Source organism: Ailuropoda melanoleuca, chromosome 2 (genome assembly GCF_002007445.2).
Source record: "Ailuropoda melanoleuca isolate Jingjing chromosome 2, ASM200744v2, whole genome shotgun sequence".
Taxonomy (NCBI): Eukaryota; Metazoa; Chordata; class Mammalia; order Carnivora; family Ursidae; genus Ailuropoda; species Ailuropoda melanoleuca.
In genome coordinates, this window is record NC_048219.1 from 131,224,627 (window position 1) to 131,251,696 (window position 27,070).

A 27,070-nucleotide genomic window follows, 5' to 3' on the forward strand; every position below is an offset into this window, starting at 1 on the left:
TCTCACTCAACCTTCAAGGACCAGCTAATATATCATTTATTCTGCAGTAGAAGTAGTTGCTCCCTCTTCTGTGCTTCCATTATAATTTGCTTATTGTAATATTTATAAAGCCAGTTAATTGTATATGTCTGTCTGTCCAGTTGGATTTTATGCTACTTTAATCAAGAACTGTCTTATTTGCAGTTTTATGGAGATGTGGTATATAGCATAATAAATACTTTGAATTAAAAAAACAGTGAAATTTCCTTGTATATATATTCTATCTATTTTACTGTGTTCTGACTTATAGTTCTAATAATTATACTGCAACAAAAAAGTGTCTTGGTAAAAAAGCAAGTATAAAAATGTTTGTATATATTAAACTCTAATACATAAGTAATTTTCTTTTTTAATGTTTTCTATAACTTAATGACTTTTTTTCAGGTGTTTATATTCTTTTTATTTTATTTTTTATTTTATTTATTTATTTTTTTAAAAGATTTTATTTATTTATTCGACAGAGACAGAGACAGCCAGCGAGAGAGGGAATACAAGCAGGGGGAGTGGGAGAGGAAGAAGCAGGCTCATAGCGGAGGAGCCTGATGTGGGGCTCGATCCCATAACGCTGGGATCACGCCCTGAGCCGAAGGCAGACGCCCAACCACTGTGCCACCCAGGCGCCCCTTATATTCTTTTTAATTTTTTTATTGTGTTAAAATACACATTACATAAAATTTACCATCTTAATCATTTTTAGGTTTACACGTCAGTGGTATTAAATATATTCCCATTGCTGTGTAGTCATCACTATCATACATCCCCATAACTCTTTTCATCTTGTAAAACTGAAACTCTATACTTATTTTTTTTTAAGATTTATTTATTTATTTTTTAGGGGGGGAGGAGTAGAGGGAGAAGAAGAATATCAAGCAGACTCTGTGCTGTGTGCAGAGCTGGACGTGGGGCTTGATCCCATGACCCTGAGGTCATGACCGGAGCTGAAATTAAGTCAGACACTTAAACGACTGTGCCACCTAGGCACCCCTGAAACTCTATACTTATTAAACAATAGTTCCCCATTCTCCCCTTCCATCCTAATCTGGCAACCACCATTATACTTGCCATCTTTATAATTTTGACTAAATGCCTTATATAAATGGAATCATAAAGTATTTGTCTTTTTGTGACTGGCTTATTTCACTTAATATAATGTCCTTAAGGTTTATTCATGTTGTAGCATATGACAGAGTTTCCTTCCTTGCTAAGGCTGAATAATATTCCATTGTATGTATATACCACATCTGTTGATGGATACTTAGGTTGCTTCCACAGTTAGCCATTGTGAATAATGCTGCTATGAATGTCAGTGTACAAATATCTCTGAGTTTTGAGTATATACCCAGCAGTGGAATGCTGGGTCATAGGGTAATTCTATTTATAACTTTTTGAGAAACCTGCATCCTGTTTTCTACAGTGGCTGTACCATTTTATATTCCCACTAACAGTGTGTAAGTGTTCTAATTTCTTACATCCTTACCAACTCTTGTTTCCTGTTTTTTTGGTAGGCTATCCTAATGAGTGTGAGGTGGTATCTCATTGTAGTTTTGATTTGCATCTCCCAAATGATTAGTAATGCTGAGCATCTTTTTTTTTAGTTTTTTAAAAATTTTTATTTCAATTCTAGTTAGTTAACATGGAGTATGCTATTAGTTTCAGATATACAATATAGTAATTCAACACTTACTTACAACACGTGATGTGCATCACAAGTACACTCCTTAATCCCCATCACCTATTTCCCCCCCATCTCCCCTCTGGTAACCATCAGTTTGTTCTCTATAGTTAAGAGTATGTTTCTTGGGACGCCTGTGTGGCTCAGTGGGTTGATTGTGTTTGCTCTCTCTCTCTCTCTCTGACAAATAAATAGATAAAATCTTTAAAAAAAAAAGAGTCTATTTCTTGATTTGCCTCTCTCTCTTTCTTTCCCCCAATGCTCATTTGTTTTGTTTCTTAAATCCCACATATGAGTGAAATCATATGGTATTTGTCTTTCTCTGACTGACTTATTTTACTTAGCATAATACTCTTTAGCTCCATCCATGTTATTGCAAAAGGTGAGATTTCATTCTTTTTTATGGCTAAGTAATATTCCATTGTAGATATATACTGTGCCTTCTTTATCCCTTCATCAGTTGATGGACACTTGGGCTGTTCCCATAATTTGGCTATTGTAGATAATGCTGCTATAAACATCAGAGTGCAGTTATCCCTTTGAATAAGTATTTTTGTGTTCTTTGGGTAAATACCTAGTAGTACAATTGCTGGATCCTGGGGTTTTTTACTTTTTGAGAAATCTCTGCTGTTTATAAACTGCTTACTGGCTATTTATATATCTTCTTTGGATAAATGCCTATTCAAGTCCTTCACCCATTTTTGACTTGGGTTTCTGTTTTTGTTGTTATTGAGTTTTAGGAGTTCTGTGTGTAATCTGAATATTTATCTCTTACCAGATACATGATTTGCAAATATGTTCTCCCATTCCTTCAGCTACCTTTTTTTCTGTGAACAATATCTTTTGATATACACAATTTTAAAATTTTTATGAAGTTCAGTGTGTCCATTTTTTCTTTTGTTACCTGTGCCTTTGGTGTGATATCCAAGAAATCATTGCTAAATCCAATATAATGAAATTTTTGCCCATATTTACTTCTGAAAGTTTTATTGCTTTAGGTCTTGCATTTAGATCTTTGATCCATTTTTAGTTGATTTTTGTATATGGTTTAAGGTAAGTGTCCAACTCCATTCTTCTGTATGTGGATATCCAGTTTTCCCAGCACCATTTGTTGAAAAGACTGTTCTTCCCCCCCCTTGAATGGTCTTGGCACCAATGACAAAAATCATTTGACTTTGTAAGTGAGGATTTATTTCTGGGCTCTCTATTCTATTCTAATGGTCTATATATCTGTCTTTATGTCGATACCACACTATTTTGATTATTATAGCTTTGTAGTAAGTTTTTTGAAATCAGGAAGTGTGAGATCTCTAGTTTTGTTCTTCTTTTTCAGGATTGTTTTGGCTATACAGGGTCCCTTGGTATTCCATATAAGTTTTAGGGTGGGTTTTTATATTTCTGCAAAAAAAAATCTTTGGGATTTTAATAGGGATTTCATTGAATCTGTAGATTGTTTTGGGTAATATTGACATTTTACCAATATTAAGTCTTTTGATCCATGAACATGGGATGTGTTTCCAGTTAATTATGTCTTTTCTAATTTCTTGCAGCAATGCTTTGTAGTTTTCATTGTACAAGTCTTTCACCTCCTTTGTTAATTTCTAAATATTTTATTCGTTTTGATGTTATTGTAAATGGAATTGTTTTTGTAATTTCCTTTTTAGGTTGTTCATTGTGTAAAGAAATACATTTTTTAAGTACATTGACTTTATAGCCCGCTATGTTGCTGAATTCATTTATTAAATCTAATATCTTTTTGTGAGTCTTTAGGGTTTTTTTTTTTTTTTTTTTTTAAAGATTTTATTGATTTATTTGGCAGAGATAGAGACAGCCAGCGAGAGAGGGAACACAAGCAGGGGGAGTGGGAGAGGAAGAAGCAGGCTCACAGCAGAGGAGCCTGATGTGGGGCTCGATCCCACAACGCCGGGATCACGCCCTGAGCCGAAGGCAGACGCTTTAACCGCTGTGCCACCCAGGCGCCCCAGGGTTTTTTTTTTTTAACCTATAAGATCGTATCATCTGTAAACAGAAAATTTTATTTCTTCCTTTCCAATTTGGATGTGTTTTATTTCTTTTTCTTGTCTAATTGCCCTGCTACATTCTTGAATCTGCTTGCTTGTATTTTGTTGAGGATTTTTGCATCAGTATTCATCAGGGACACTGGTCTGTAGTTGTCTTGTAATGTCTTTGTCTGGGTTTGGTATCAGGGTTATGCTGGCCTTATAGAATTAGTTAGGAAGTGTTCCCTCCTCTTTAATATTTTGAAAACATTTGAGAAGGATTGCTATTAGTTCTTCTTTAGATGTTTGGTAGAATTCACCAGTGAAGCCATCAGATTTGCCAATTTTGTTTATCTTTTTAAAAAAATCTGGTCTTATTTTTGTTGATATTTTTTTCTATTGCTTTTCTGGTCTCTATTTCATTTAGTTTTGTTCAGATCTTTGTTATTCCCTTCCTCTGCTAACTTTGGACTTAAATTGTTCTTTTTCCCCCTAATTCCTTGAGGTGTAAAACTAATTTATTTGAGAACTTCTTTCTTCATGTTGGTATTTATCACTGTAAACTTTCCTTTTAGAACTGCTTCTGCTGCATCCCATAAGTTTTGGTAAGAAAAAAAAGACCCATAACCTCGCTAGAAAACTGGTAAGGAGCTATATCACTGGGTGAGAACATTTGAGGATTTCTGGAAGTTAAAAAGCTAATGGGGTCAGAAAAAGGGAGAAATCAGAGCAGAGCAACCACAACCCACATAGGTGCACCTGAGGGCTATTGATGAGAAAACACCCTTAGAGAATTCTAACCTGAGGGGCTCCTGGGTTCCACAGTTGGTTAAGTAGCCCACAGTTGGTTTTGGTTCAGGTTGTGATCTCAGAGTCGTGAGATTGAGCCCTGTGTTGGCCTCCATGCTCAGCAGGAGTCGGCTTGAGATTCTCTCTCCCATTCCCTCTACCCCTCCTGCTCATACTCTCTCTCTCTCAAATAAATAAGTAAATCTTAAAAACAAAAAAAGGAATTCTAACTGGAGGGTTAACAATAGGAACAAAAGCTGGCTGTGGACAAGCCAGTGTTTCTTAAGCCTTAATATACACTGAAGGATCTCAGGTCTTATCCTATAATTTGCATTTTAAGAATTTGCATTTTAGTAAGCTCCTAGGTAATAACAATGATGAGTGGCTGTGAAGCTATTATTATTTGCCAAGCAATACTCTAAGGGCTTTATTATTTAATTCTCAACGGTTAAATGAAGTAGCTGCAATTTGTATCTCCATTTTAAAATGAAGAAACAGAAGTTTAAAAGGAATTACAGATTTGTCCAAGGCAATAACTGGTTAAAGTAAACATTTAAATCCAAGCCTGAGCTCTCAGTCACTGTGCTATTACATACTTGGAATATAGCAGCAGTTCTCAAAGTGTGATCCCTGGACCAACATCATTAGTATCACCTGGGAACATGTCACAAAAGGTGGGGCTCTGCAATTTATAACTCAGTAAGACTTCCAAGTGATTCTGATGCACATTATACAAAAGTTTGAGAATGCCTGGAACATACAAGGATTTACTATATGAAAAAGAGGTGGTCATTATATTTTATTTTATTTTTTTATCTTATTTTTTAAAAATTTAAATTCTACTTAGTTGACATACAGTTCAATACTGGTTCAGAATAGAGTTCACTGTTTCATCATTTACATATAATGCCCAGTGCTCATCATAACAAGTGCCCTCCTTAATACCCATCATCCATCTAGCCCATCCCCCACTCACCTTCCTCAATCAACCCACCGTTTGTTCTCTATAGTTAAGAGTCTCTTATGATTTGTTACCCTCTGTTTCTCTTTTCTTCCTCCCACCCTCTGAATGTTCATATGTTTTGTTTCTTAAATTTGAAGTGGTCATTTTATTGATTTTTATTTTTTGAAGATTTTATTTATTTGAGAAAGAGAGAGAAGGGGGGGAGCATGAGTTGTGGGAGGGGTAGGGGGGAGGGATAAGCAGACTCCTGGCTGAGTGTGGAGCTCAGTGTGGGTCTCGATACCAGGATCCTCGGATGATGACAAGCCTAAGGCAGATGCTTAACCTACTGAGTCACCCAGGCATCCCCCCCACAAGGTGGTCATTTTATATAGGGGTGAGGGGTATTCACAACATGATAATGGGTCAACTGGCTAGACATTTTCTTTCTTGAAAGTTCTTTACGTTCCAAACATTTTAATATTTTCCAGTTTTTGGGATATAATTGGCATATAACATTGTATAAGTTTAAACTATATAATGTGATGATTTGATACATGTATGTATTGCAAAATGATCACCATAATAGGGTTACTTAGCACTTCCATCACCATACAGAATTTTTTTTTTGTAGTAAGAACATTTGAGGTTTACTCTCCTGAATGTATAGAATTGTTGAATCACTATATTGTACACCTGAAACTAATATAACACTGTATTTTAATATACTGGAATTAAAATAAAAGATTTACTTTCTTGAAAGTTTACTAGCAGCTTTCAAGTATATAGACCAGAATAGTTACCATGCTGTACATTAAATCTTCAGAATTTATTAATCTTATAACTGGAAGTTTGTACCCTTTCACCAATAATCACCCCATTTCCCCCCTCCCACTACTCCTGGCAACCACCATTCTATTCTCTGTTTCCATGAGTTCAACTTTTTTAGATCCCACATGTAAGTGAAATCATATAGTATTTTTCTGTCTGACTTATTATACTTAGCACAATACTCTCAAGCCCCATCTATGTGCTTGCAAACAGCAGCATTTCCTTCTTTTTTATAACTGAATAATATTCTATTGTATATCTATCCTACATTTTCTTTATCTACTCATTCATTAATAGTTACCTTGTTTCTGTCTCTCGGTTATTGTGAATTATGCTGCAGTGAACATGGGGGTGCAGATATCTCTTTAAGTTAGTGATTTCACTAAGATAAGATATATACCCAGAAGATACATACAAAGGTTAAGCTATATACCTGGAAGTGGGATTGCTAGATCATCTGGTAGTTCTATTTTTAGTTTTTGAGGAAACTCCATAGTGGGTTTTTTTTTTTTTTTTTTTTTTTTTTTTTTTTTTTTTTTTTACACATAATGGCAGCAAAGTGTTCTCTTCTGTTTTCTGGAAGAACTTGTGATGTTATCATATTAATTCTTTTTAAAATGTTTGGTAGAATTCACCAGTGAAGCTATTTGGCTCTGGGCTTTTCTTTTTGGGAAAATTTTAAATTACTAATTTAATCTGTTTTATTTGTTTTCGATCTATTCAGATTTTCTGTTTCCTCTGATTTTAATTTTAGTAGTTTATGTCTTTCTTGAACATATATCTATAAGTTTTACGTCTGTAAGTTATCTGATATGTTGGCATATTTTACCAACACAATATTCGTAATATTTCCTTATAAGTCTTTAGATTTCTGTGAAGTCAGTCATGACTTCCATATCTCTAATTAAAATGGTTACTTGTTCTTCTACCTTTTTTAAGTATGGAATATAGTTGTAATAATTGTTTTGCTTTGTCTACTAGTTCCATTTATCTGTCTTATTTATCTGGGTCTGTTTTTCTTGATTGATTTTTAATCCTTTTTATGGGCTGTAGCTTCCTGCTTTTTTGCATGCCTGACAATTTTTTATTAGTTGCTAAATATTGTGAATTTTATTTACCTTGTTGACTGCTGGATATTCTTTTATTCCTGTAAATATTCTAGCAATCCTCCCCCGCCCCAGGACACATTCAAATTACTTGGAAACAGTTTGGTCCTTCCAGGCTTTCCTTTTAAGGAACAGGGCTAATTTTGCCCCACACTGAGGCAATACACTTCTGAGTACTCTATCCAATGCTCTGTAAATTATGGGGTTTTCTGTCGATGTGAAAATGTAGTATTCCTAGCTCTGTTTGACTTCTGAGGATTATTCCTCTTGTCCTTTCAGGTTTTTTCCCCTCCCCCCCACTTGCCTTAGGTAGTTTCTTCACACACTGTGCTAATTCTTGTCCAGCTGAAGACCAGAGGTCTCCCTCTCTGTGTACCTCTTTCTTCTTTGGTATCTGCCTTGCCAACTCTACTTTGACCTGTCTTGACTCCCAACTTCATCATTTCAATTTAAGGAGACCATCAAGCTCTGGATACCCCCCTTCCTGTGCTACAGCCATTCTCTAAACAGTTAGGGGAGCATTCAGAGGACTCATTTTGTTTCCCTCTCTCAGAGATCCCTGTCTTGCATTGCCTGCTGTCAAATGTCTGAAAACTGTGGTTTCACATATTTTGTCCAGATTTAATGTAGTTCCATGCAGAGGATAAATATGGTAACTATTAGTCCACAAAGGCTTGAAGTGGAAGTGGAGCTTATATTTTAGTAGGGGAAACAGCTAATAAATTAACAAGAAGATGATTATGGTAAATTCAGATTTAGGTTCTTTAGAAGGACTGTTCAGAGAAAACATCTTTGAGGGTGGAGTTTAGCTTGAGACCTGAGTGATGAGAAGGAGCAAGCCACTCAAAGATCTGGGGAAGAGAATTCTGGCTTAGGGTAAAAATCTGACTAGTGAAAATGCTCTGAAACTGTAACAAATGATTTGACCTAACCTTACCTTTTTAACCTCAGAATTTGCAATTGCAATTGCTCTCTTATTCAACCAATCTGAGCTCTTTTCAATCCCCTGTGACACCGATGTTATCCTTCCCTACTCATGCCATCCCCTCAACTTAAAATGCCATATTCTTCTATTTCTACCTTTGGAAATCTTATTCCCTTTCTACCTAAGGCTAGTTACAATCTTCTTTACAGAGTCATCTCTGATAACCTCAATTAGAAATGATATTTTTTTCCTCTGAATTTCTAGAACACATTTTTTTGGGGGGTGCCTAGGGTCCTAAACTGTAAATGAGTACCAAATATAGTACTTATAATAGTCTTTGTGTGTGTGTGTGTGTGTGCGTGTGTGTGTGTGTGTGTGTGCGTGTGTGTGTTTTCTCTTGCATTCTTAGGGCCTAGAACAGATCCTGGCATAGAGTAGAAAATTAAATGTTATGATTGAGAGTCATTCTCCCCAAAGTTTTTTCTTATGGTGAGAGACATGGTCTCTGTCAGCCCTAGGGCCTCATATTTCCTCCACTAGAGATGCATGCAGACCAGGTCTGTCTCATATCAAGTTTAAGAATCCAGGGGAAGCATACTGACACTGATCAGCTCATATTGGGTCAGATGGCTATCCCTGGACCAATAAACTCTGTCAAAATGTTAAATAAGACATTTTCCAGATGAAGGGGAAGAGTACTTTTCATGATAGACAAAACAAAACATTTCCAATGTAATACTCAAAAACATAACTATAAACTTCCAACCTATGGATAGGGTAGTTAAATTTTTTGCTTACTTGTTTCTTTTACCCAATTTACGTCTGGGCCTACAAAAAGAATTTTTATGTTTTGCTAGTCTGTCTTGGTGGCACCTTATGCCCTCTACCAGATACTCATACTCTGAATGATTTTATTCTAGGCATGTACTGATGATTAAAGACAGTATTGTAGTTCTCCAAGTTGTTTTCCCCATATCAATTTGCTCCCATGTGGCATCATATTGTGGGGTAAGCTCGATCCCCACCAAAGAGAAATCTATAGGAATCTTGGACTCAGAGTCCTAAATTCTTTCTCGTGCCCAGTCTAAAGTACGTGCCAGGGTGAAAAAAGAATCATCTGTTTCTTTAAGGGAGTGCTTGCCTCCTCCACCCCTGGGCATGGTCTAGTCTCTGTTACTCAGACAAGAAAATAAAAATGTTGAACTGTACATTTCTAAAAGTCTGTTATTTAGTCATATATGATATCAATATGCTATGTGGGAGACATTAATATATATGTAGGAAATCTTTCTCTTGTTCTAGAAGGGCATAGTCAGGCCAAGGATTAATCCAATTTATATTATGTAAACAGCATACCTCTGAATTCTCCACACCAGTATTCATATTTATGGTGATGTCACAGCTTTCTTCATGATTCTTTTAAAATAAAGATTGTCTTCCTTTTAGGAGCACTAACTGCTAGAAGTTCCTAGTCCTTTTAAAAAAAAAAAACAAAGCCAAAATAGGTTTTTCTTCAGCTGGTATCCCTGTGAAATTAGTAATAATATTTTGTCTGGTTAATCAATATAGATAACGTGTAGTCTTTTAAAGTGTTCTATATGTATGGTTAGAGTTAGAATTAGGTGTGATGGTTATTTATCATACAAGAGTTTTATGAGTTAAGTTTTATTAGGTAGGATGCTAACTGTGATATATTGTCTAATAGAGGGTTAAGGCGCTGCTCATTCACTTATTCATTTAACTAATTATTGCATACTTTCAATCATTCACTTGTTCACTCAGAAATATTTATTGAATTCTTATTAGGAATCCAGCACCAAAATAGACCTAGGGAAAACAACAGGGAATGAGACAGACTTAGTCCATACTGTTAGGGAATGTAGACTCTAGTGGAATCTTTTGAATGAAGCCCCAAATCAGTATCTTTTTTCACTTGTTTCAAAAAAAGCAAAAACAAAAAACTTCCATGCCCTTATGAAGAGAGCCACATTGTTGTTATCCCTGATGTCCTGACCTGACTCTGGAAATTATAGTTTACCTCAATGATTCATTCATTCATTCAGCTGAATGGTATTCTTTGCTTCCTGTCTCCAGCAGATCTATGTCTACTAGACAACAGGAATTAAAATTTCATGGTGAGAGAACTGATACTATGATACGCTTTAAAAATATTTGTGTTCTTTTTATGTAGTCAGGGATTTTAATAAAGGAAATAACTCTCATTTATTGCTGATCAAACCATTAAGCTGTCTTCCCAGTGACTGTTCCACCAACCTTTCTGATAAAAATGATTTGTTGCCTCTTTTGTACATCTTTTTGCAGATAATTTGTTTGAGGCATTATTGTTACACAGTTGTAATTTGACTGGAATGAGTCCAATTACTTCATTATTTCACTAACTTGCTGCTCACAGGGAAGGAGGAAAAACAAAAACCAAAAAATAAAACAGCCACAAATGGGATATGGTGAACTGCTTTGAAAAGACAAGGTATTTATTTTCACTTTGCTGGTCTAGTTTGCAAGGTAAATAATAAACTGACTTCTTTTGCTCAGCCTGCTTTTCCCTCCAGCTCCTGCCTTCATTCTTTTCTTTCCTTTTCCAGTCTTCAGGAGTATGACTTACTGTCTATACTCCCAATTTTTCTCCCCCTATGGTATCCTAAATTGCTTCCTAGCACTCCATGAACAGCTCTTGTAAAAGTCCCCAAATAACTTCCTCGTTGCTAAATACAAATGAAATTTTCAGTTCTCATCTGTAATGGAAATGCTGTGGTATTTGTTCAGGCTGAAAACCTTGGCAGCATCCTGAACTTCTCTTTTTCTCTTTCATCCATATTCCAATCTTCAACAAATAGTCTACCTTCAGAAACATATCCAGAATCCCACCATTTTTCATCTGGTTCAAGCTATTATTATCTTCTGCAAACATTTCTTATCTGGTTTCTCTCCTTCCTCCCCTACTTATCTTCTATCTATTCTTTGCACTTGTTCTCTGTCGGGAAAACTGATTTGCCCAAATAGCTTCATGGTCCAGTATCTTGCTTCCATCAGGTTTTTATTCACATGTTAACCTTCTCAGTGAGGTCTTCTCTGGGCACCATTAATTAACACTGGAAATCCAGACACTCATTCTCCTTACCAGCTTTCCATTTCTTCATTGCATTTATCATCTCACATGCTATATGTTTTCTTCATATACCTAGTTATTCTTTGTCTTCCTCTTTCCCCATCCATCAACCAGCAGTTTTGAATGTTTTAATTCCCTGCTGTACCCCCAGGTTCTAGGGCATTGAGTATTAAGAATCTGGCACCTAAAAGTACCCGGTTATTTGTTGAAAAGGAATACATTTTTGTTGTTAACAAGGATAATTTTCCATTGGGTCAGTGATAGTCTGAAAAGGCTTGTTTTCTATAGACATAGTTTACTGAAAGGGAGAATATTATGCTTTCATATTCAACTGTAATTTTAAAATAAAAACTATTCATTAAAGCTATTAATGAGTATTAATTCTACAAGCACTCTTTATTGGTTTGTGTGATTTTAACTTACTTGGCTTTTAAGATTCAAGGTTCATTTTTTTTTTAAAGATTTTATTTATTTATTATTAGAGAGAGAAAGAATACAAGCAGGGGGAGCAGCAGAGGGAGCGGCAGAGGGAGAGGGAGAAGCAGACTCTCTGCTGAGCAGGGAGCCTGATGTGGGGCTTGATCCCAGGACCCTGAGATCATGACCTGAGCTGAAGGCAGACACTTGACTGACTGAGCCACCCAGGTACCCCCAAAGTTCATTTTTAGATCATTTTTTAAAATTTGAGTATAGTTGACACACAATGTTACATTAGTTTCAGCTGTACAGCTTAGGGATTTGACAAATTTATAGATTATGCTGTGTTCACTGCAAGTATAGCTACCATCTGTCCCGTTATAGATCTTTCTTTTTATTAACGTGAGAGTTATTCTGGAGTTGCACAGTGCCGATCAAGCTCTTGATCTTATAAACATTTTGGCAGGCATCAAAGTAAGTAGAACATTGACATCTTGAGTATGATAACTACTCACTTGTTAAATTAGTTTCTCCTCAGCTTTTCCTCATTATTCTCATTGTCTCATATGTTGAATATTGCATTATTATTATTATTATTATTATTTTTGAGGGTAAGCATCCTTGTCTTTGTGATTGCCCTTTCCTCAGGTCTGAGAAACACCATTGTGTTTCCTGAGGAAGCTCTGGAGTCCTTATTCTCTCCAAAGTAGAAAGGAAATATTAATAAAAGAAGGACTTTTGGACAATTTAAGTAAATGAGGACCTTAAAGTTAAAAAGCAGGCTACTAGATTGCATGTAGAACTCTGCAGTTGTGGCACCAGTGTCGTCAGACAGATGCCAAAGGACAAGGATTTTCGAGACCCAGTTTGGTCACAGTTTTTTTCCTGGGACTAGTGGGTCCCACTAGCTCTTAAGCAGGAGTTAAAATTGTACATCTTTTCCACTATATGTGGGTAGTATTTGTGTGTCAGTGAAGAAATATTTTAGTATATATGTAGCTCCATAGGGTCTTCTAGGATAATACAGTTTCGTAGGGGAACTGAAGTGGACAAATAGAACATCATCACAGTTTTATACAAATAAAAACAATAATTTTAAGAATAGGTTGAATATAAGGACACTTCTGAAGTGTTGGGAAGTGGTTTGATTTATTGGAAAAAGAAGTTTCTAGAGTTATAAACTGGGACTCAGCAATAGTTTGAAACAAATATTTAGGATAATGAGTGGTTCAGAAAAACATGCAGAAGACTTTTAGATGTTGGTGTTACTCAGCCATCCATTCATGGAATTTTTCTAGCTCCACATAACCTCTTAAAGAAACATAATCTATACTCAGACTCTTTTCTCATCCCAAACCTGTATTTCCAACTCTTTTCTTACCATTTGCCTTTAGACAACCTCCAACTACCCCAACTCAATGGAATAATGATAGTAGCCATTATCTGAGAAATTACCATTTACTTGCCAATAGTCTAAATGTGTCATATGTGTTAGCTGATTTAATCTTCAGAACAATTCTGAGGTGGTTCTTTTATTACCTTAGCTTTATAGATGAGGAAACCGAGACTTTAGGAATTTAAGAAACTTGCAAGATAGTAAATGACACTCTTGTGTACAAAGCCTATGTTCTTAACTGCTGTTATTAGTTTCAAAATAGAATTCCTTAGGTGTTCTCTCAAACTAATCCTTTTACTGTTTTCCCTATGTTGTTGAATGTTATCACTATGCATCCAGCCAGATTCCTAGACTTGTTTCTCTTCTTCATTCCCTGCATCTGAATAGTCATATCTACTTTTTCCTTTTGCATGTCTCTTGGAACTGTTTCCTTTTATCCATCATTACTGCAGCTATCATAGTTTAGGTTCTTATCTCTTATCAGCTTACTAACTGGTCTCTTTGCCACTAGTCTTGCCCCAACATCTTCCATGTTATAGTTTAAGTGATTTTTCTAACTGGTTGTATTGTCACATCAGTTTTCTGCTCAAGATCCTTAGATAACTTCCTATCATCTTGTGGTATAAAGTCCCATCTCTTGTGTATGGCAAATAAGAGCATTTGTAATCTTATCTTTGTCTTCAGTTACATCCTTTCCTGCCCCTTCCTTTTATACATTACATGTTTCAGACATATAGGACTTCTTAGAGTTCTTGAACACATACTGTTTCTCCTATCTGGAATACTTCTACTCTATTCTCCCTTAGAGCCCTTTTTGTACTTTATTATAGTGGTTATCATATGGGACGCTAAATGAATGTTTGTCTTTCCCATTTCCAAGTACACTGCAAGCTTTCTGAGAGTTTGATTTATGTTTTATTTATCTTTATATTCTTTATATATCAGCTATCTTTATATAGTCTTATTTACTTAGCACATAATGTATTTTATAATTTATTATAGTACATAATGTCCTTACTGACTCATAAGCTCTGAATCAATCAACAGATGGATGGATGGTTGGATACACAAATAAACAAGTTTATATTTGGCTTTGCCAGTGAGGGAATACTCTTTAAAGAGCAAGTAGTTGAGGAAAGTAAGAGAGATGGCTGTTTGATTGGATTGGTTAACAGAGTGGCATGGAGTTGGAAAAGTTTCCTTTTTGATGTTTAGAGATCTGCGAGTGCATGGCGTATTTAGAAACCCCAGAAATTCTGTTTTAGTGATAACACGCAGAATGGTTGGGATACTGAGGCTTGGAGTGTTGACTGATTCGCTTAAGCTTTTTCAACCAGTTAGTTGCCAGGCTTGAATTTGAGTCAGCCTTCAGTTCTACCCATTTTCATATTCTGCAGGTACAGAAGATACTATATTTAGTCCAACCCTCTTATTTAACCAATAAAGAAAGTAAGGAAAGTACTAGGGCAATAATCTGTCCATGGTTGCAGAGCTACTTAGGGACAGATTTCCAATCTCATGCTTTCTCCACTGTAAGAAGCAGTGTGGTGTAGTGGCCAGGAAGCTCAGTAACGCCAGCCTTCCTGGACTTACATCTCAGCCTTGCCATTTACCAGCTCTGTGGTTTGGGAAAATTCAGTAATTTTATCTGTAATATGGGGGAAAGTATCTACATCATGGGGTTAATGCGAAGGTTAAATAATATAATAAAGCCCTTAGAAAGTAGCTGTCACATAAGTCTTAGGTAGATATATTCATCATTTTTTGATGAAAAGGGCAATAATAATGCTTTCTCTTCCACTCTGTTCCCACTGAGTCTACACTGTAGGATCTGTCATGCTCTGTGGTCTCATGTCTGTAACCCCTCTAGACAGTGAGCTTTTAAATGGTAGAGATCTGGGGCGCCTGGGTGGCTCAGTCCGTTAAGCATCCAACTCTTGATCTCAGGACCACGAGATCGAGCCCTGTGTCAGGCTCCATGCTTGAGTCTGCTTCTCTCTCCCCATCTTCCTCTGCCCCTCTCCTGCTCGTGCTCTCCCTCTCTCTCAAAAATAAAATAAAGGGTCAAGATCTTGCTGTAGTCAGGGACTAGCATAGTGTCTGGCATACAAGAGACATTTGATACATATATTTTTAAAGAATGAGTGAACTCTTTTATCTTACAAAATAACAATTGGATAAACATTTCACTGTCTTTGACACTAAAGCAGAATTCATGAAAAATTTTTGAATTATCATGTCGATAGAAAAGATAGTGGAAAACATGTAGAAAGTGTACTATGTATTATTTGGCCAAAGAAACACTTACAGAATCTGGTTAGGGGTAGCCCCACTGTAGGACTTCTTAACCTGATGTAATAGTTATCACTTCAGTTTTTTTTGTCAAGACATAGGATCACATGCTTTCTACTCAGCTTTTCTGAATAAACATGAGGAAGCCTCAAGGTGAAGCAGGATTTGTATGCATCATTGGTGACAGAAATACTTCATTTTTGGCTTGACCGGTTTCATTCTTTTAAAATTTTCTCACCATAGTACCAACTTTGAGTTTGGTTCTGGTGGTCTTTTTTTTTTTTTAACTTAATTAAAAAAATTTTTATTATGTTCCATTAGCCAATATATATATATATATACTAATTTTTGATGTAGTGCTCAATGATTCATTAGTTGCATATGACATGGATCTGCTGGTCTTTTTGTTTGGGGGCAAACATTTCATCTGGCCACCTGGACAAATTAGAGGTCAATTATAGCATGATACAAAAAGTAAGTGCTTTGGAGACAGATAGCCTGGGTTGCATTTCTTTCTTCTTTTAAGAAAATATTTTATTTATTTATTTATTTACTTATTTATTTGTTTATTTTTTTATAGCGTGAGGGTGGGGAGGGCCACAGGGAGAGGGAGAGAGAGAATCTCAAGGAGATACTGCGTGGAGTGTGGAGCCCCATGTGGGGCTTGATCCCAGGATGGGAGACCATGACCTGAGCTTAAACCAGGAGTCAGACACTCAATCAACTAAGCCACTCAGACACCCCTCCTGGGTTGTATTTCTGATTCTGCTGCTTAATCGCTGTGTGACTTTCAGCAAGTTATTTAACTTCATGTAGCTTCAACAATCCCATATGTGAAGATTTTAGTGCATGCATCTCAGGATTAATACGAAGAGTAAATTAAATAATTATATAAAATACTTGGCACAGTATCTGACATGTAGTAAACACTAAATAAATAGTAGGTTTTTAAAAAAATTTTTATTTTAATTCTAGTTAGTTAACACAGTATAATATTAGATTCAGGTGTACAATAAAGTGATTCAACACTTCTATACAATGGTATGTATTTATTTAGTGGTGGATGTCATGTTAGTTCATTTGAGACCTATCCTAATATACTACTTTGTGTTGTCTATTAAATAATTATAGATATTTAAACCAATCATTTTTAAGAAAAGGACTATAGTTAGAGTAACAAAATATGGAAATAAAATTTGGGATAGATGGTGTCAGACCATCTGTATCAGAATCTCTTGTTAAAAATACAGGCTCCTTGTTCTCAACTCAATTTACTGCATAAGAATCTTTGGAAATGGGACCTAGGAATCAAATAATTTCAGAAGCACCCAAGGAAGGTTATTTTGATGTAAATTGCCTGTGGATAAACTTTAAGAAATATTTTTCTACAAGTATGTATTTTCTTGAGAATTGTTAACTGATTTAAATATTTCATTTAAACCAAATGGATGATGCAATAAATGGAAATTTTCTTATTTAATTTGTTAGTATCTGAAGCTAATAGGATCTGCATTTTTGGGTAGTATTTCAAGGTCATAAGAGAAGCATTAATTCTTTTAAAATAAATTTTATTTTAATTTCAGTGTAGTTAACATACAGTGTTATATTCATTTCAGGTGTACAAAATGGTGATTGAACACTTCCATACAACACCCAGTGCTCATCAGGACAAGTGCACTCCTTAATCCCCATCACATATTTCACCCATCCCCCTACCCACCTCCCCTCTGGTAACCATCAGTTTGTTCTCTATAGTTAAGAGTCTGTTTCTTGGTTTCCCTCCCTCTCTCTTTTTTCCTTTGCTTGTTTGTTTTATTTCTTAAACTCTACATATGAGTGAAATCATATGGTATTTGTCTTTCTCTGACTGGCTTATTTTGCTTAGCATTATACTCTCTAGCTCCATTCATGTTTTTGCAAATGGCAAGATTTCATTCCTCTTTATGGCTGAATAATATTCCATTGTATATATGTACCACATCTTCTTTATCCATTCATCTATCAATGGGCACTTGAGCTGCTTCCATAATTTGGTGTTCTTTCTATTTCTTTCATGTATCTGTCACAGTGTCTTTGGAACATCTGATTATTTATTTCTCTTCCAGACTGTGAACTCCTTGTGGTAGGGACTTTGGATTTTCAGTATCTAGCATAATATTGGACCCATAGGAGGTATTTAGTAAATGTCTATTAAATGAATAAACCAATTTTTATTTATCTCTCTTGATTTATAATTGTGTTCTTGAGAGGAGGCATTTAATTCAAAAACTTAAATAATTAATTTTCTAACTAGTAGTAGAAGAGCAATTTTCAGTTGTTCAGTTTTACCCTATTTCATTAATGTTGAAGTAAGACAATATTTTTTATCTTTTTTAAAAGATTTTATTTATTTGAGAGAGAGAGAGAGCACGCACAGAGGGAGAGGGAGAAGCAGACTCCCTGCTGAGTAGAGAGTCTGACTTGGGGCTTGATCCCAGGACCCCAAGGTCATGACCTGAGCAGAAGGCAGAGGCTTAACCGACTGAGATACCCAGGCACCCCGATAATATTTTTTATCATAATCAAGTTTTTACCCCTATATTTACTTACCTGCCTTATATTTCTTAAGTTAATCATTGGCATTTAATGTCTCAGGAATGGATGATGCAATAGGAAAGCCAGTTTTGGGGCACTTGGGTGGCTCAGTTGGTTAAGTGTCCGACTCTTGATCTTGGCTCAGGTCTTGATCTTAGGGTGGTGAGTTTGAGCCCTGTGCTGGGCATGGAGCCTACTTAAAAAAAAAGCCAGTTTTAAGTTTCAGGAGGCTAAACTCCAAGGATACACAGTTCCTAAATAATAGCATTGTAAGGAAAGATGAAGAACTAAGCTGTCCATAGCAAAAGATTCTCTGGAATGGAGGAGGGGAAGAATTGGAAAGGAACAAGACCTTTAGTTGTCAGTGTGCCCCCTTGAGAAAGAGCTGTGTGTTCTTTGTCCATTTAATTGAGCTCCAGTTTGGGGGTGGGGAGAGAGAAAAAATGATAGAAAATTCAGATAATTACATTTAATATTATATATCAATTATACTTCAATAAAATTAATTAAGTAAACATACAAATAAATAATTGAGTACCTTCCATGTACTAGCAGTTATACAGGAGCTAGCACAACATGAACCCTATACTCAGAGAGGTCATATTTTACAAGAGAAGAAATACAGTATCATTTGACAAGTGCTTAAGTAAAAATATGTACAAAAACCAGAGGGAGACCAGAAGACAAAATGACTAATTTCTAATAGCATTTTTCTCCCCTTTATAATAGAGATCTAAATTCTTCAGGGTATTTCTTTTTGTGGAAATAAAAATCTAATTTTCCTTTACTTGTTATGTAAGCTAGAAGTATACGCATGCCTCAACTTACTACGTCTCCAATTACTGGCCTTTAAGCCTAATGATTACTGTCTTTGTCAAATGGTCCTGAATGTATTTCTATTCCTAACCTGAAAATAATCAATATCACACTTATTACAGAGTTAATCTTGTAGCTAAATAATCCTAAACTTGTCCTTATTCTATAACATGTTTTGAAGAATTACAATAAAATAATCATTATTCATGTGTCCCATGTTTCAGGCATACAGCATAATGATTCAACATTTGTATACATTGTAAAATGATCACCACAATAAGCCTAGTTACCAATTGACACTAACCAAAGTTATAATTCTTTTTCTTTTGGTGGGAAGTTTTAAGGATTACTTCTTTCAAATTTGCAATACTGTATTATTGACTATAGTCACCATGCTGTACATTACATCCCCGTGGCTTATTTATTTTATAATTGGTCCCCTCCACCCATTTACTCCCCGCCTTGCACATTTATTGAATTGACTTGAATTGGGTTAAGATGCTGTTTTCTAGTACTCAGTCTATAGAGTAGGTCTTTTTTGGGTTATCCTGTATGGGTAAATTGGAGCAAAGTGAAAATCAAGTCTTTGTTTCAGTCTTCAGGATTGGTAAAACCAGTCATGAACTAAGAGAAGTGGGACTTTGGGATCTCTTAAATCTGAACACTTGCCCAACATTGGAGTGGGCTTCCTAATTACTTATTTCATATATTCCTTTTTTAATAGTTGATTGCTAGAATCATGCCTATCAGGTTGGTGGCCAAGAACATCTGTAAGAATGAGTAACTCTAGTGCTATACAATGAGGTTTTTTATGGTACGCCACATTTGGGAATGGGCATTCTTACCTTTCCTAAATGGTAATGTCATCATTTCTTAAGTTGTTAAGAAAGAACAGTTTGGGTATTTCTTGAATTTGTCAAATTCAGCTAAACACTTTTAGATTGATAAATCTATTAAATCTACATAAGATACTTTATGTTCAGAACATTTGTATAGATCCCAGAGGATAGAAGTACAAAGGAGATAACACAAAAATAAATTATATAAATAGTGCTCTGACACATTGATGTATGTGAAAAATAGTCATTTAAAAATATTAATCTTGAGTTAATACTATTATTAATGACATAATATTAATGTTCAGAGTATATTTCTGATCTTGTTGGCTACCTGAAGTTCAGTTCTTTTATACTAAAAAGGGTCAAAGCAAAGGACTTTCAGATCTAAGCCAGAACCCAATATTACCAGGATGAAAAAGTATTTTCTCGAAGTACTAGCGTTGGCAGTAACCTTTAGAATCCAGTGTCTTCTTCAAATACAATTAGATGTATTAAATAAAATATTAGATGGCCTCTTCTCTAAGATAAACACTATGTTAATGTGCATATCTTAACCCCCAGGGCTTAAAATAGCAAAAGGAGGTAGGAGCTGAAAGGACATTGGCTCCATGCTGACTTGCATACTTCAGGGGATTAGTAAAATTTGAGGTCAGCAAGAGTCCCAGGATGCCGGACAGATCTAAGGAAGGAAGCACACCATGGTGGCTGTGTTCCTTTTCTATTGGCCACTAGATAGGCAGCTGGAAAGGGAGGTGGCTCTTCTGTTTAGTGCTTTCTGTAATTCCCCTTTGCATGGTTGGCTTGTGGCCGATTGCTACTTTAATTTCATTCTTCAGAGAGGAAAATTCCACTTTAATATTGCTCAGTATGACAGGAAATAGCATCAGTAGCACAGTGCCTCACACATAGTAGGACCAACTGAATGAAAATTGGTCTCTTATCTCATTCCAGTAAAATGTCTGGAACATTCAGTTCCTTGGACACATTCAGTCTTTGTAATACTTAATGTTATGTTTGAAATTATGGCTGTCAAATTGTGCTAATGAAATCTCACTGGGTTTCTAAATAAAACAGGCTAAAGAGTAACTCTTTTTTAATCTAGGATCCAAGGAAACTTAACTATAGTGGAAAGAGCTCTGGACTTGGAGAAATGTAAAAGTTACCTGGGGGTATTTTTCAAAAAGTATATCCCCAGCTACTTCCTTTCTTAGCCTCCACCAAGGACATATCAGAATTTCCAACGTGGACAGTATGTAGTTGGAAAAAAAAAAAAGCTGCTCATACAAGTTGGATTTTCTCTCCCTTACCTCTGTTCTTTTCACTTTCTGAGTTTGAAAATGAATGGAGAAGTTGATTTCCAAGGGCCTATCTGTAAAATTCTATGGTTTTGTTACTAAAAATTCCACTCCCTAGTGATGCTTTTCTTCCCAGAAGTTATCTAGTCTGTATTTATCTTCTTCACTGGGACTTGTTTATTATGTGGAAATATTTTCTCAGGATACAGGCCTTAATTCTAAATTCTTTAGAGTGTAAGATAGAAGTAGTGGATTAAATGAGGATCACTTTCTTTCCGCACTTTTTTTTTTTTTTGCTAAGCTAACCTTCAATATCTTGGATCAGAGAACTGTAGAGATACAGGCATGCTTGATCTCTAGAAGAAGAGTGTCTGCTGTTGAAACTCTGGCTAAGTTCTGTTATATTGGTAGAAATAGTAGCTCTAGCATATAGTGAACACTCAGGAAATAGTTGTTCCAACAAAGTACCTACTTGGTTTAATAATATACACTGTAGGAAAATATTGATTGAAAGTAATTTTAGATACTATCTTATTTTTATTTTGGCTCTTGAAATAAAAAGTCGTATTTTTCCTAGCTATATTTGAATTCTCTTTGAACAAATACAAACTGGATGACTGAGGGTTTCCTAATGAGATAGAAATAATCTTTCTAGAGAGGTTATCACTTTTCTTCTAATAAGTTGTTTGTGATAATTTACTACGGTCATGTGAGTGGAAAGAGAGCTTTTATTTATCAGTCCATGGTAGAAGTCAAGTTGGGCCTCAAATTAGCAAATTCCCAATCAGCATCTTGTTATTTAAGTCCTTGGAATCATCTCAATGTGCTGTGTAGAAAGTTGCTACTCGAATATATTAATCATTATGGTTTACAAAAAATGTTTTCTTATCATCAAAATAATAGTTTATTATAAAGAATTGTATTGAGAAAGTAAACAGATGAAAGTTATTAATAATTCCACCTATGAGGAATGTTGTGGAAAATTGTGGTGTGTTGCTGAAAATAATTTAATATTCACTCCTGCTGATGAATGCTTTTTAAATCTGGTGAAAATCTTCTTATTTAAGATAAGCTATCTGAATAATTTTTAGTCATACTCATTTAACCCCTCTTCATTTGTAACCTCTGTACTCAGTCTGGGATTCAGTAATACATGGGCTTTATTCCTTAAAATACTCTGGATCTATAATCAATTCTAGGAAATATGTGGTCACTCAACAGCCATTATCAACTTCTTTTCCCTACAAAAGATCTCCTCTGACTAATTTTCTCCCATGGATTAGAGAATCTTGTTCTTCTCTTTTGTTGAGACTTTTAAGGCAAAGGGGTACATGCTTAGGCTACTCTTGTCAGATTCATTGTCTTTTCACAGTGCTTTAGTATCTTGATGATTGCTGCTATCAAAATACTTTCCTTACTATTTTTGTTGGGAAATCATAGAAAAATATATTTTATAGTATGTGACTTACCCAAGTTTCTCATAATTAAAATATTGAAAGTATCTGTCTGCCCCATTTTTATTGAGTCAACAATGACTTGAATGATTTTGTTAATGCAGAGTTCAGTCTCACTAAGGCATATCAATTTTGATGCCATCGTCTCTGTTTTTAAAGACCCCATCTCAGAGCAGGACATCTAGTACACCTCATTAATATCCTTTTGTTTGAATTATGTTTCCCATGGGGTTCTGGGAATGACGTGAAGTGCCTCAAAGTGTTAAAATCTGGCTGAGCTGGTTGGAGTCCACCTTGGACGAGTATGTATAAGAAGTTAGCATCTTAGGTGAGATTCTTCATGTCCATTAGACTCGCAGCCTTTCGGGCTGTATTTTATACAGTAGCCAGGTGTGGGCAGTGACACAGGGCTTGGGAAATCTCTCTTACCGGCCCAGGGATCCAAGGCATTCAGTGCAAAACCTGGCCAGCAGCCCGAGTGAGTAGGAGCCATGTGACTCTGGTGAGTTGGAGTGTGCAATTGCCTCCTGCTTCAGAGCTACCTGATCCGAATACTAAGCAGAGCGAGTGCCGGGCTGAGTGTAGGACATTGAAGACACTGCAGAGAAAGGTGCTTATTCCAGAGGCATTACAAAACATGGAGATTAAAGACCAGGGAGCTCAAATGGAGCCGCTGCTGCCTACGGTAAGAGACAACCTGCTGTCACAGATTAACCGCGTTTGCTGCAAAACCTGTCAGGCAAGCGGTCGGCTGGCTAGATGCAGTGATCGTACTTTTGGGGTGGTGGATAGCTCCCACAACATATGGACAGGGGTCTCCTCCCATCTCGGGTGACTGAAATGCATAACGCAAAGCACATGATTTTTTTTCCCCCTCTTCTCAATATGGATGCACTACGGTGATGAAATGTCTCATGTTTGCTGCTGTTTGAAGAGATGGCTAGGTTTTAGCAGCAGGGGCAGCTGTGTGTCTCTCTTCCTGCCTGTTTCTGCCTATCTCTGTGTCTCAGGCTGTGCAGTGGTGGCTGAAGACCCTGCAAAGAAGCCCCCCCCCCCGCTTTTTAAATCATATTCCATTCATGATAAATTTCCTCCCTGTGCCTCATCCCTCTGGCAGTGAGGTAAGGGAATCTGCTGCTGTTGCAGCTATAGAGATTCAGTCTGCAGAAACCAGGGGAAAGGAGAACAGGAGGATTCATGTGTGTGTGTGTGTGTGTGTGTGTGTGTGTGTGTGTATTCTGTCAGTCTCTTAAAAGGAAATGTGTCATGGTTCACATACAAAGAAGGTATGCGTTTTGTGGGGACAGGCAGACAATTCAGCCTTGAATATCTGAAAGGTTCCTGAATTGTCATTTAGAAAAAGCCTGTTTATTTCTGGGTCTTAAGACACCTCCCTAGATCTAATTCCTGGGTAAGTAGTTGTTTTGCCTATCCTCTACACAATCTCTCTGGCTGGCTCACAGACTTTGTAGCTCTTCAGGCAACATCTTTGTCAGTCTGGAGCAGCTGATGTTGCTGTGTTCAAAGAAAAAAGAAAAACAACAACAACAACAACAACAACAACAACAACAGTATTTTCTTGACACAACAGAGATGCCAAATGTAAGCTTCCAGCCGTCTATCAGCACTGTCACAGCTCAGAACAGCAGAAATCTCCTCCCTGCACCAAACCAGGAAGAGGGGCTGTTCTCAGCTCTCTGTTACTCAGGTTGGTGACCCATCTTGCAGACTAGGCACTGACAGTAGGCTTTCCATTTGCAGGTCCATTCCTAGGCTTTGAACACATCTTTACATCAAATGATAACTCAGGGGAAGTGGGCAAATTCTGGGCTATTGTATTTTTAGGGCCTTACCTCTCCTGCTGGGCTCAAAATCTGCAAAAGATGCCAGTTTGCATCCGGAATTGGCTGTGGCTACTGAGCATGCTCCATTCTCCTCAGGACGCTAGATTTTGGCCGGGAGGGAGCAGGAGGATGGGAAGAATGCAGGCATCACCACCAGGAATGGAGCCTAAATAAAGAGCAGGGGCAGTGAGGGAAAAAAGGAAGCAGATCAATTATCCCTCCTGTTTAAAAGTAGAGACATTTCCTTATGGATCAAAGTAGGGTTATTTTATAAACATGAGAGTAGAAGATTTGTCCATCTTCCCAAACTTGAATAGATACATAAATCAGGATTCTGTGGGTACTCAGAACAAAGAATGGAAAGAATATCAGAGAACTATCGTTCCTTGGATAAAAGGAAGGAACTATACATAGGTATTGAGGGGTGGAGATTTAAGAAAGGTTAAGATACAGGGAAAAAACCCTTTTTAGGGGGAAGGGGTTTGGAAGTTGCCCTAGAAAAACAGGTTGAAGTCAGTTTGATGTGGCATATGAGTTGTCACTTGAAGGGAACACTTAAAGGGTTTGGGACATAATGAAGATTAACTGGAGGAATTTAAAAGGGGATAACTCTACTGAGCTAGATGGGCAATCAGTGTGTGGCTTAAAGGAACAGAGCAAATATAAGTGTGGCTAGAAAAGAAGGTTTATAATCAGTATGATGGAAATTTTTGAAGGGTCAGAGTTTGCATATATGTGGATAATGGCCAGTACAGAGTAGTTACATAGTTACATAGCTTAATGGCAAAAGAAATCATGCTAGCAGTTCATTATATGAAAAATAAACTTGAGAGACTAAAAAGGATGCTGAATTACTGGCCTACTTTTATATTTATGTAGTATTTTCAGCTTTTCCAATTGCTTTTATGCCCCCCCCTTTTTTTAGCTTTCAAAACAATCATGCTAAGTAAAGCAGATTTTATTATTTTAATTTTAAAAATGAGAAATTGAGTCACAGGGAGTTGAAATAACATGTCTAAGGTCACACAGGTTGAAGCCAGGACTAGAATATAGGTCTTCTAAAACTAGTTCAGAAAAACAGCGCTTTTTTTTTTTTAACATTACATTAGTAATCAGGCTTATCATAATCAGATCCTGGACTGGAGTTTTTATACTTGGAAGAGAAAAGAAGAAATAGCTTTGGACTATGTTTTAGAAAAGTAATCAGATGACTTGCAAATAATTATGTAAGAGGCAATATGGCATAGTATTTAAAAACAGTCTAGTAGGTCTCAGCACTGCTATTTATATGCTCTGTGATCTCAGGGAGGTGATAAGCCTTAGTTTCTTCAACTGAAAAATGGGAAGGGAATGGTACGTATCTCTTGGGTTTTGTAAGGAGTGAATCAAAGAGTCTGTGTGAAGTATCTGTCACTTAGTAAGTTCTCAATAAAAGTTAGCTGCTAATGGAGAGCAAAGGAAGAAAAAGATTCTTTTTAAGCCTCCAAAGTTTACCTTCATTTAGTGTATATAAAGTACCTTTTAAGGGTGTGAGTGAAGGAGGTCCTGACATGTTTCCTTTTTTCCCTCAGTCCCCCATAGGAAGCTTTAAAGATAATTTTCTTTTGCGGGACGAGGCACCTTTGCATTTTATGGGCCCTTGTCACTCTAAGGGTTAGGATGTTCCGCTCTTCTAGGCCCAGAATACAGTCTGGCCTTGATAGCACCTGAAGCTATGGATCAAGCCGAGTTCAGAGATTCCTTCATTTATTAACAGCCTATTATTGGCCAAACATGTTCTTGGGGCTGAGAGTACAGCACTGAACAAGATGGACAAAAACCCTGTCCACATGAAGCTCACAATCTAGCTAGTCTAGAGATAGAGCTTAATTTAACTTGCTGAGAAAAACTGTTTTTTCCTCAAATATTTAATCATTGCTATAAGCTGTTTGACACGGGTGGATATGGAGACTATATATCATAGTCATGATGGTGATATCACTTTAGTAAAGATAGAATTAATCTTTTGAAAGTATGAAGCTGGAAATTTAGGATATTGCATAGGACTTCAAGGTTTTTATTGACATTCAGAGTTGAGTTTGGTTCTAGGAATAACCCGACAATCTTTAAATTACTAGATCATGGAAGAGACTTCTAGGAGAATATTTTTATCTCATGACATTTAATTTTGGGTGATATTGTAGTGGTTCCATGTTGGATCCCTTCTAAAATTCTGCTGTCCTAAAAGGAACTTATTTTAAGTTGAACTTGCTTATAAAACTGCCCTGAGGTATGGAACTAGAGTAAAGATAATTTTTTAAAGGTAATTTGTTGGTATAGAATAGATGGTGGAATATAGCACATTTTAAAATGCTAATTATAGATTTCTAAATGTCCTAGTTTATTGCTTAATTTGTGAAAAAAGTTATGAAAAATCTTCTATATTATTAAATTAGGGAAAAGGAAATGGGACTAAAATGTCAAAGTAACAAAAAGAATACATAAGTTGGCTAAGTAATATTGGTATTTTTATTTTACTTAAATTGTAATTTAGATTACAATACTAATTTAAAGAAAACTACTTTCATGGTAATACATAGGAAGCAAGATGCAGTATAAGAAATCAATTCTCCTTTTCCCCTTTATAACTTGAATTATTACTCTACAATGGTGAGTGAGTATGGAAATAAACATGTATAGGATGCTAATGTTGCTAAATGAGTGGTAGAGTC

The 27,070-nt window shown here is 36.2% G+C and overlaps 1 protein-coding gene across 12 annotated transcripts in view; it reads left to right on the top strand.

Moving 5' to 3' along the window:
* Window positions 1-22,974: 22,974 nt before the first annotated feature.
* Window positions 22,975-27,070, top strand: part of SLC4A10 (solute carrier family 4 member 10) — a 304,114-nt gene continuing 300,018 nt past the window's right edge. For 7 of the 12 annotated variants that reach the window (XM_034654638.1, XM_034654629.1, XM_034654636.1 and 4 more), the window contains exon 1: window positions 22,999-23,200. In XM_034654638.1, coding sequence (XP_034510529.1) covers window positions 23,153-23,200 — 48 coding nt within the window. In that variant the 5' untranslated portion in view covers window positions 22,999-23,152. Of the gene's footprint in view, window positions 23,201-27,070 lie in introns of all 12 variants that reach the window. The other 5 variants (XM_034654631.1, XM_034654626.1, XM_034654634.1 and 2 more) reach the window with 3 other exon arrangements.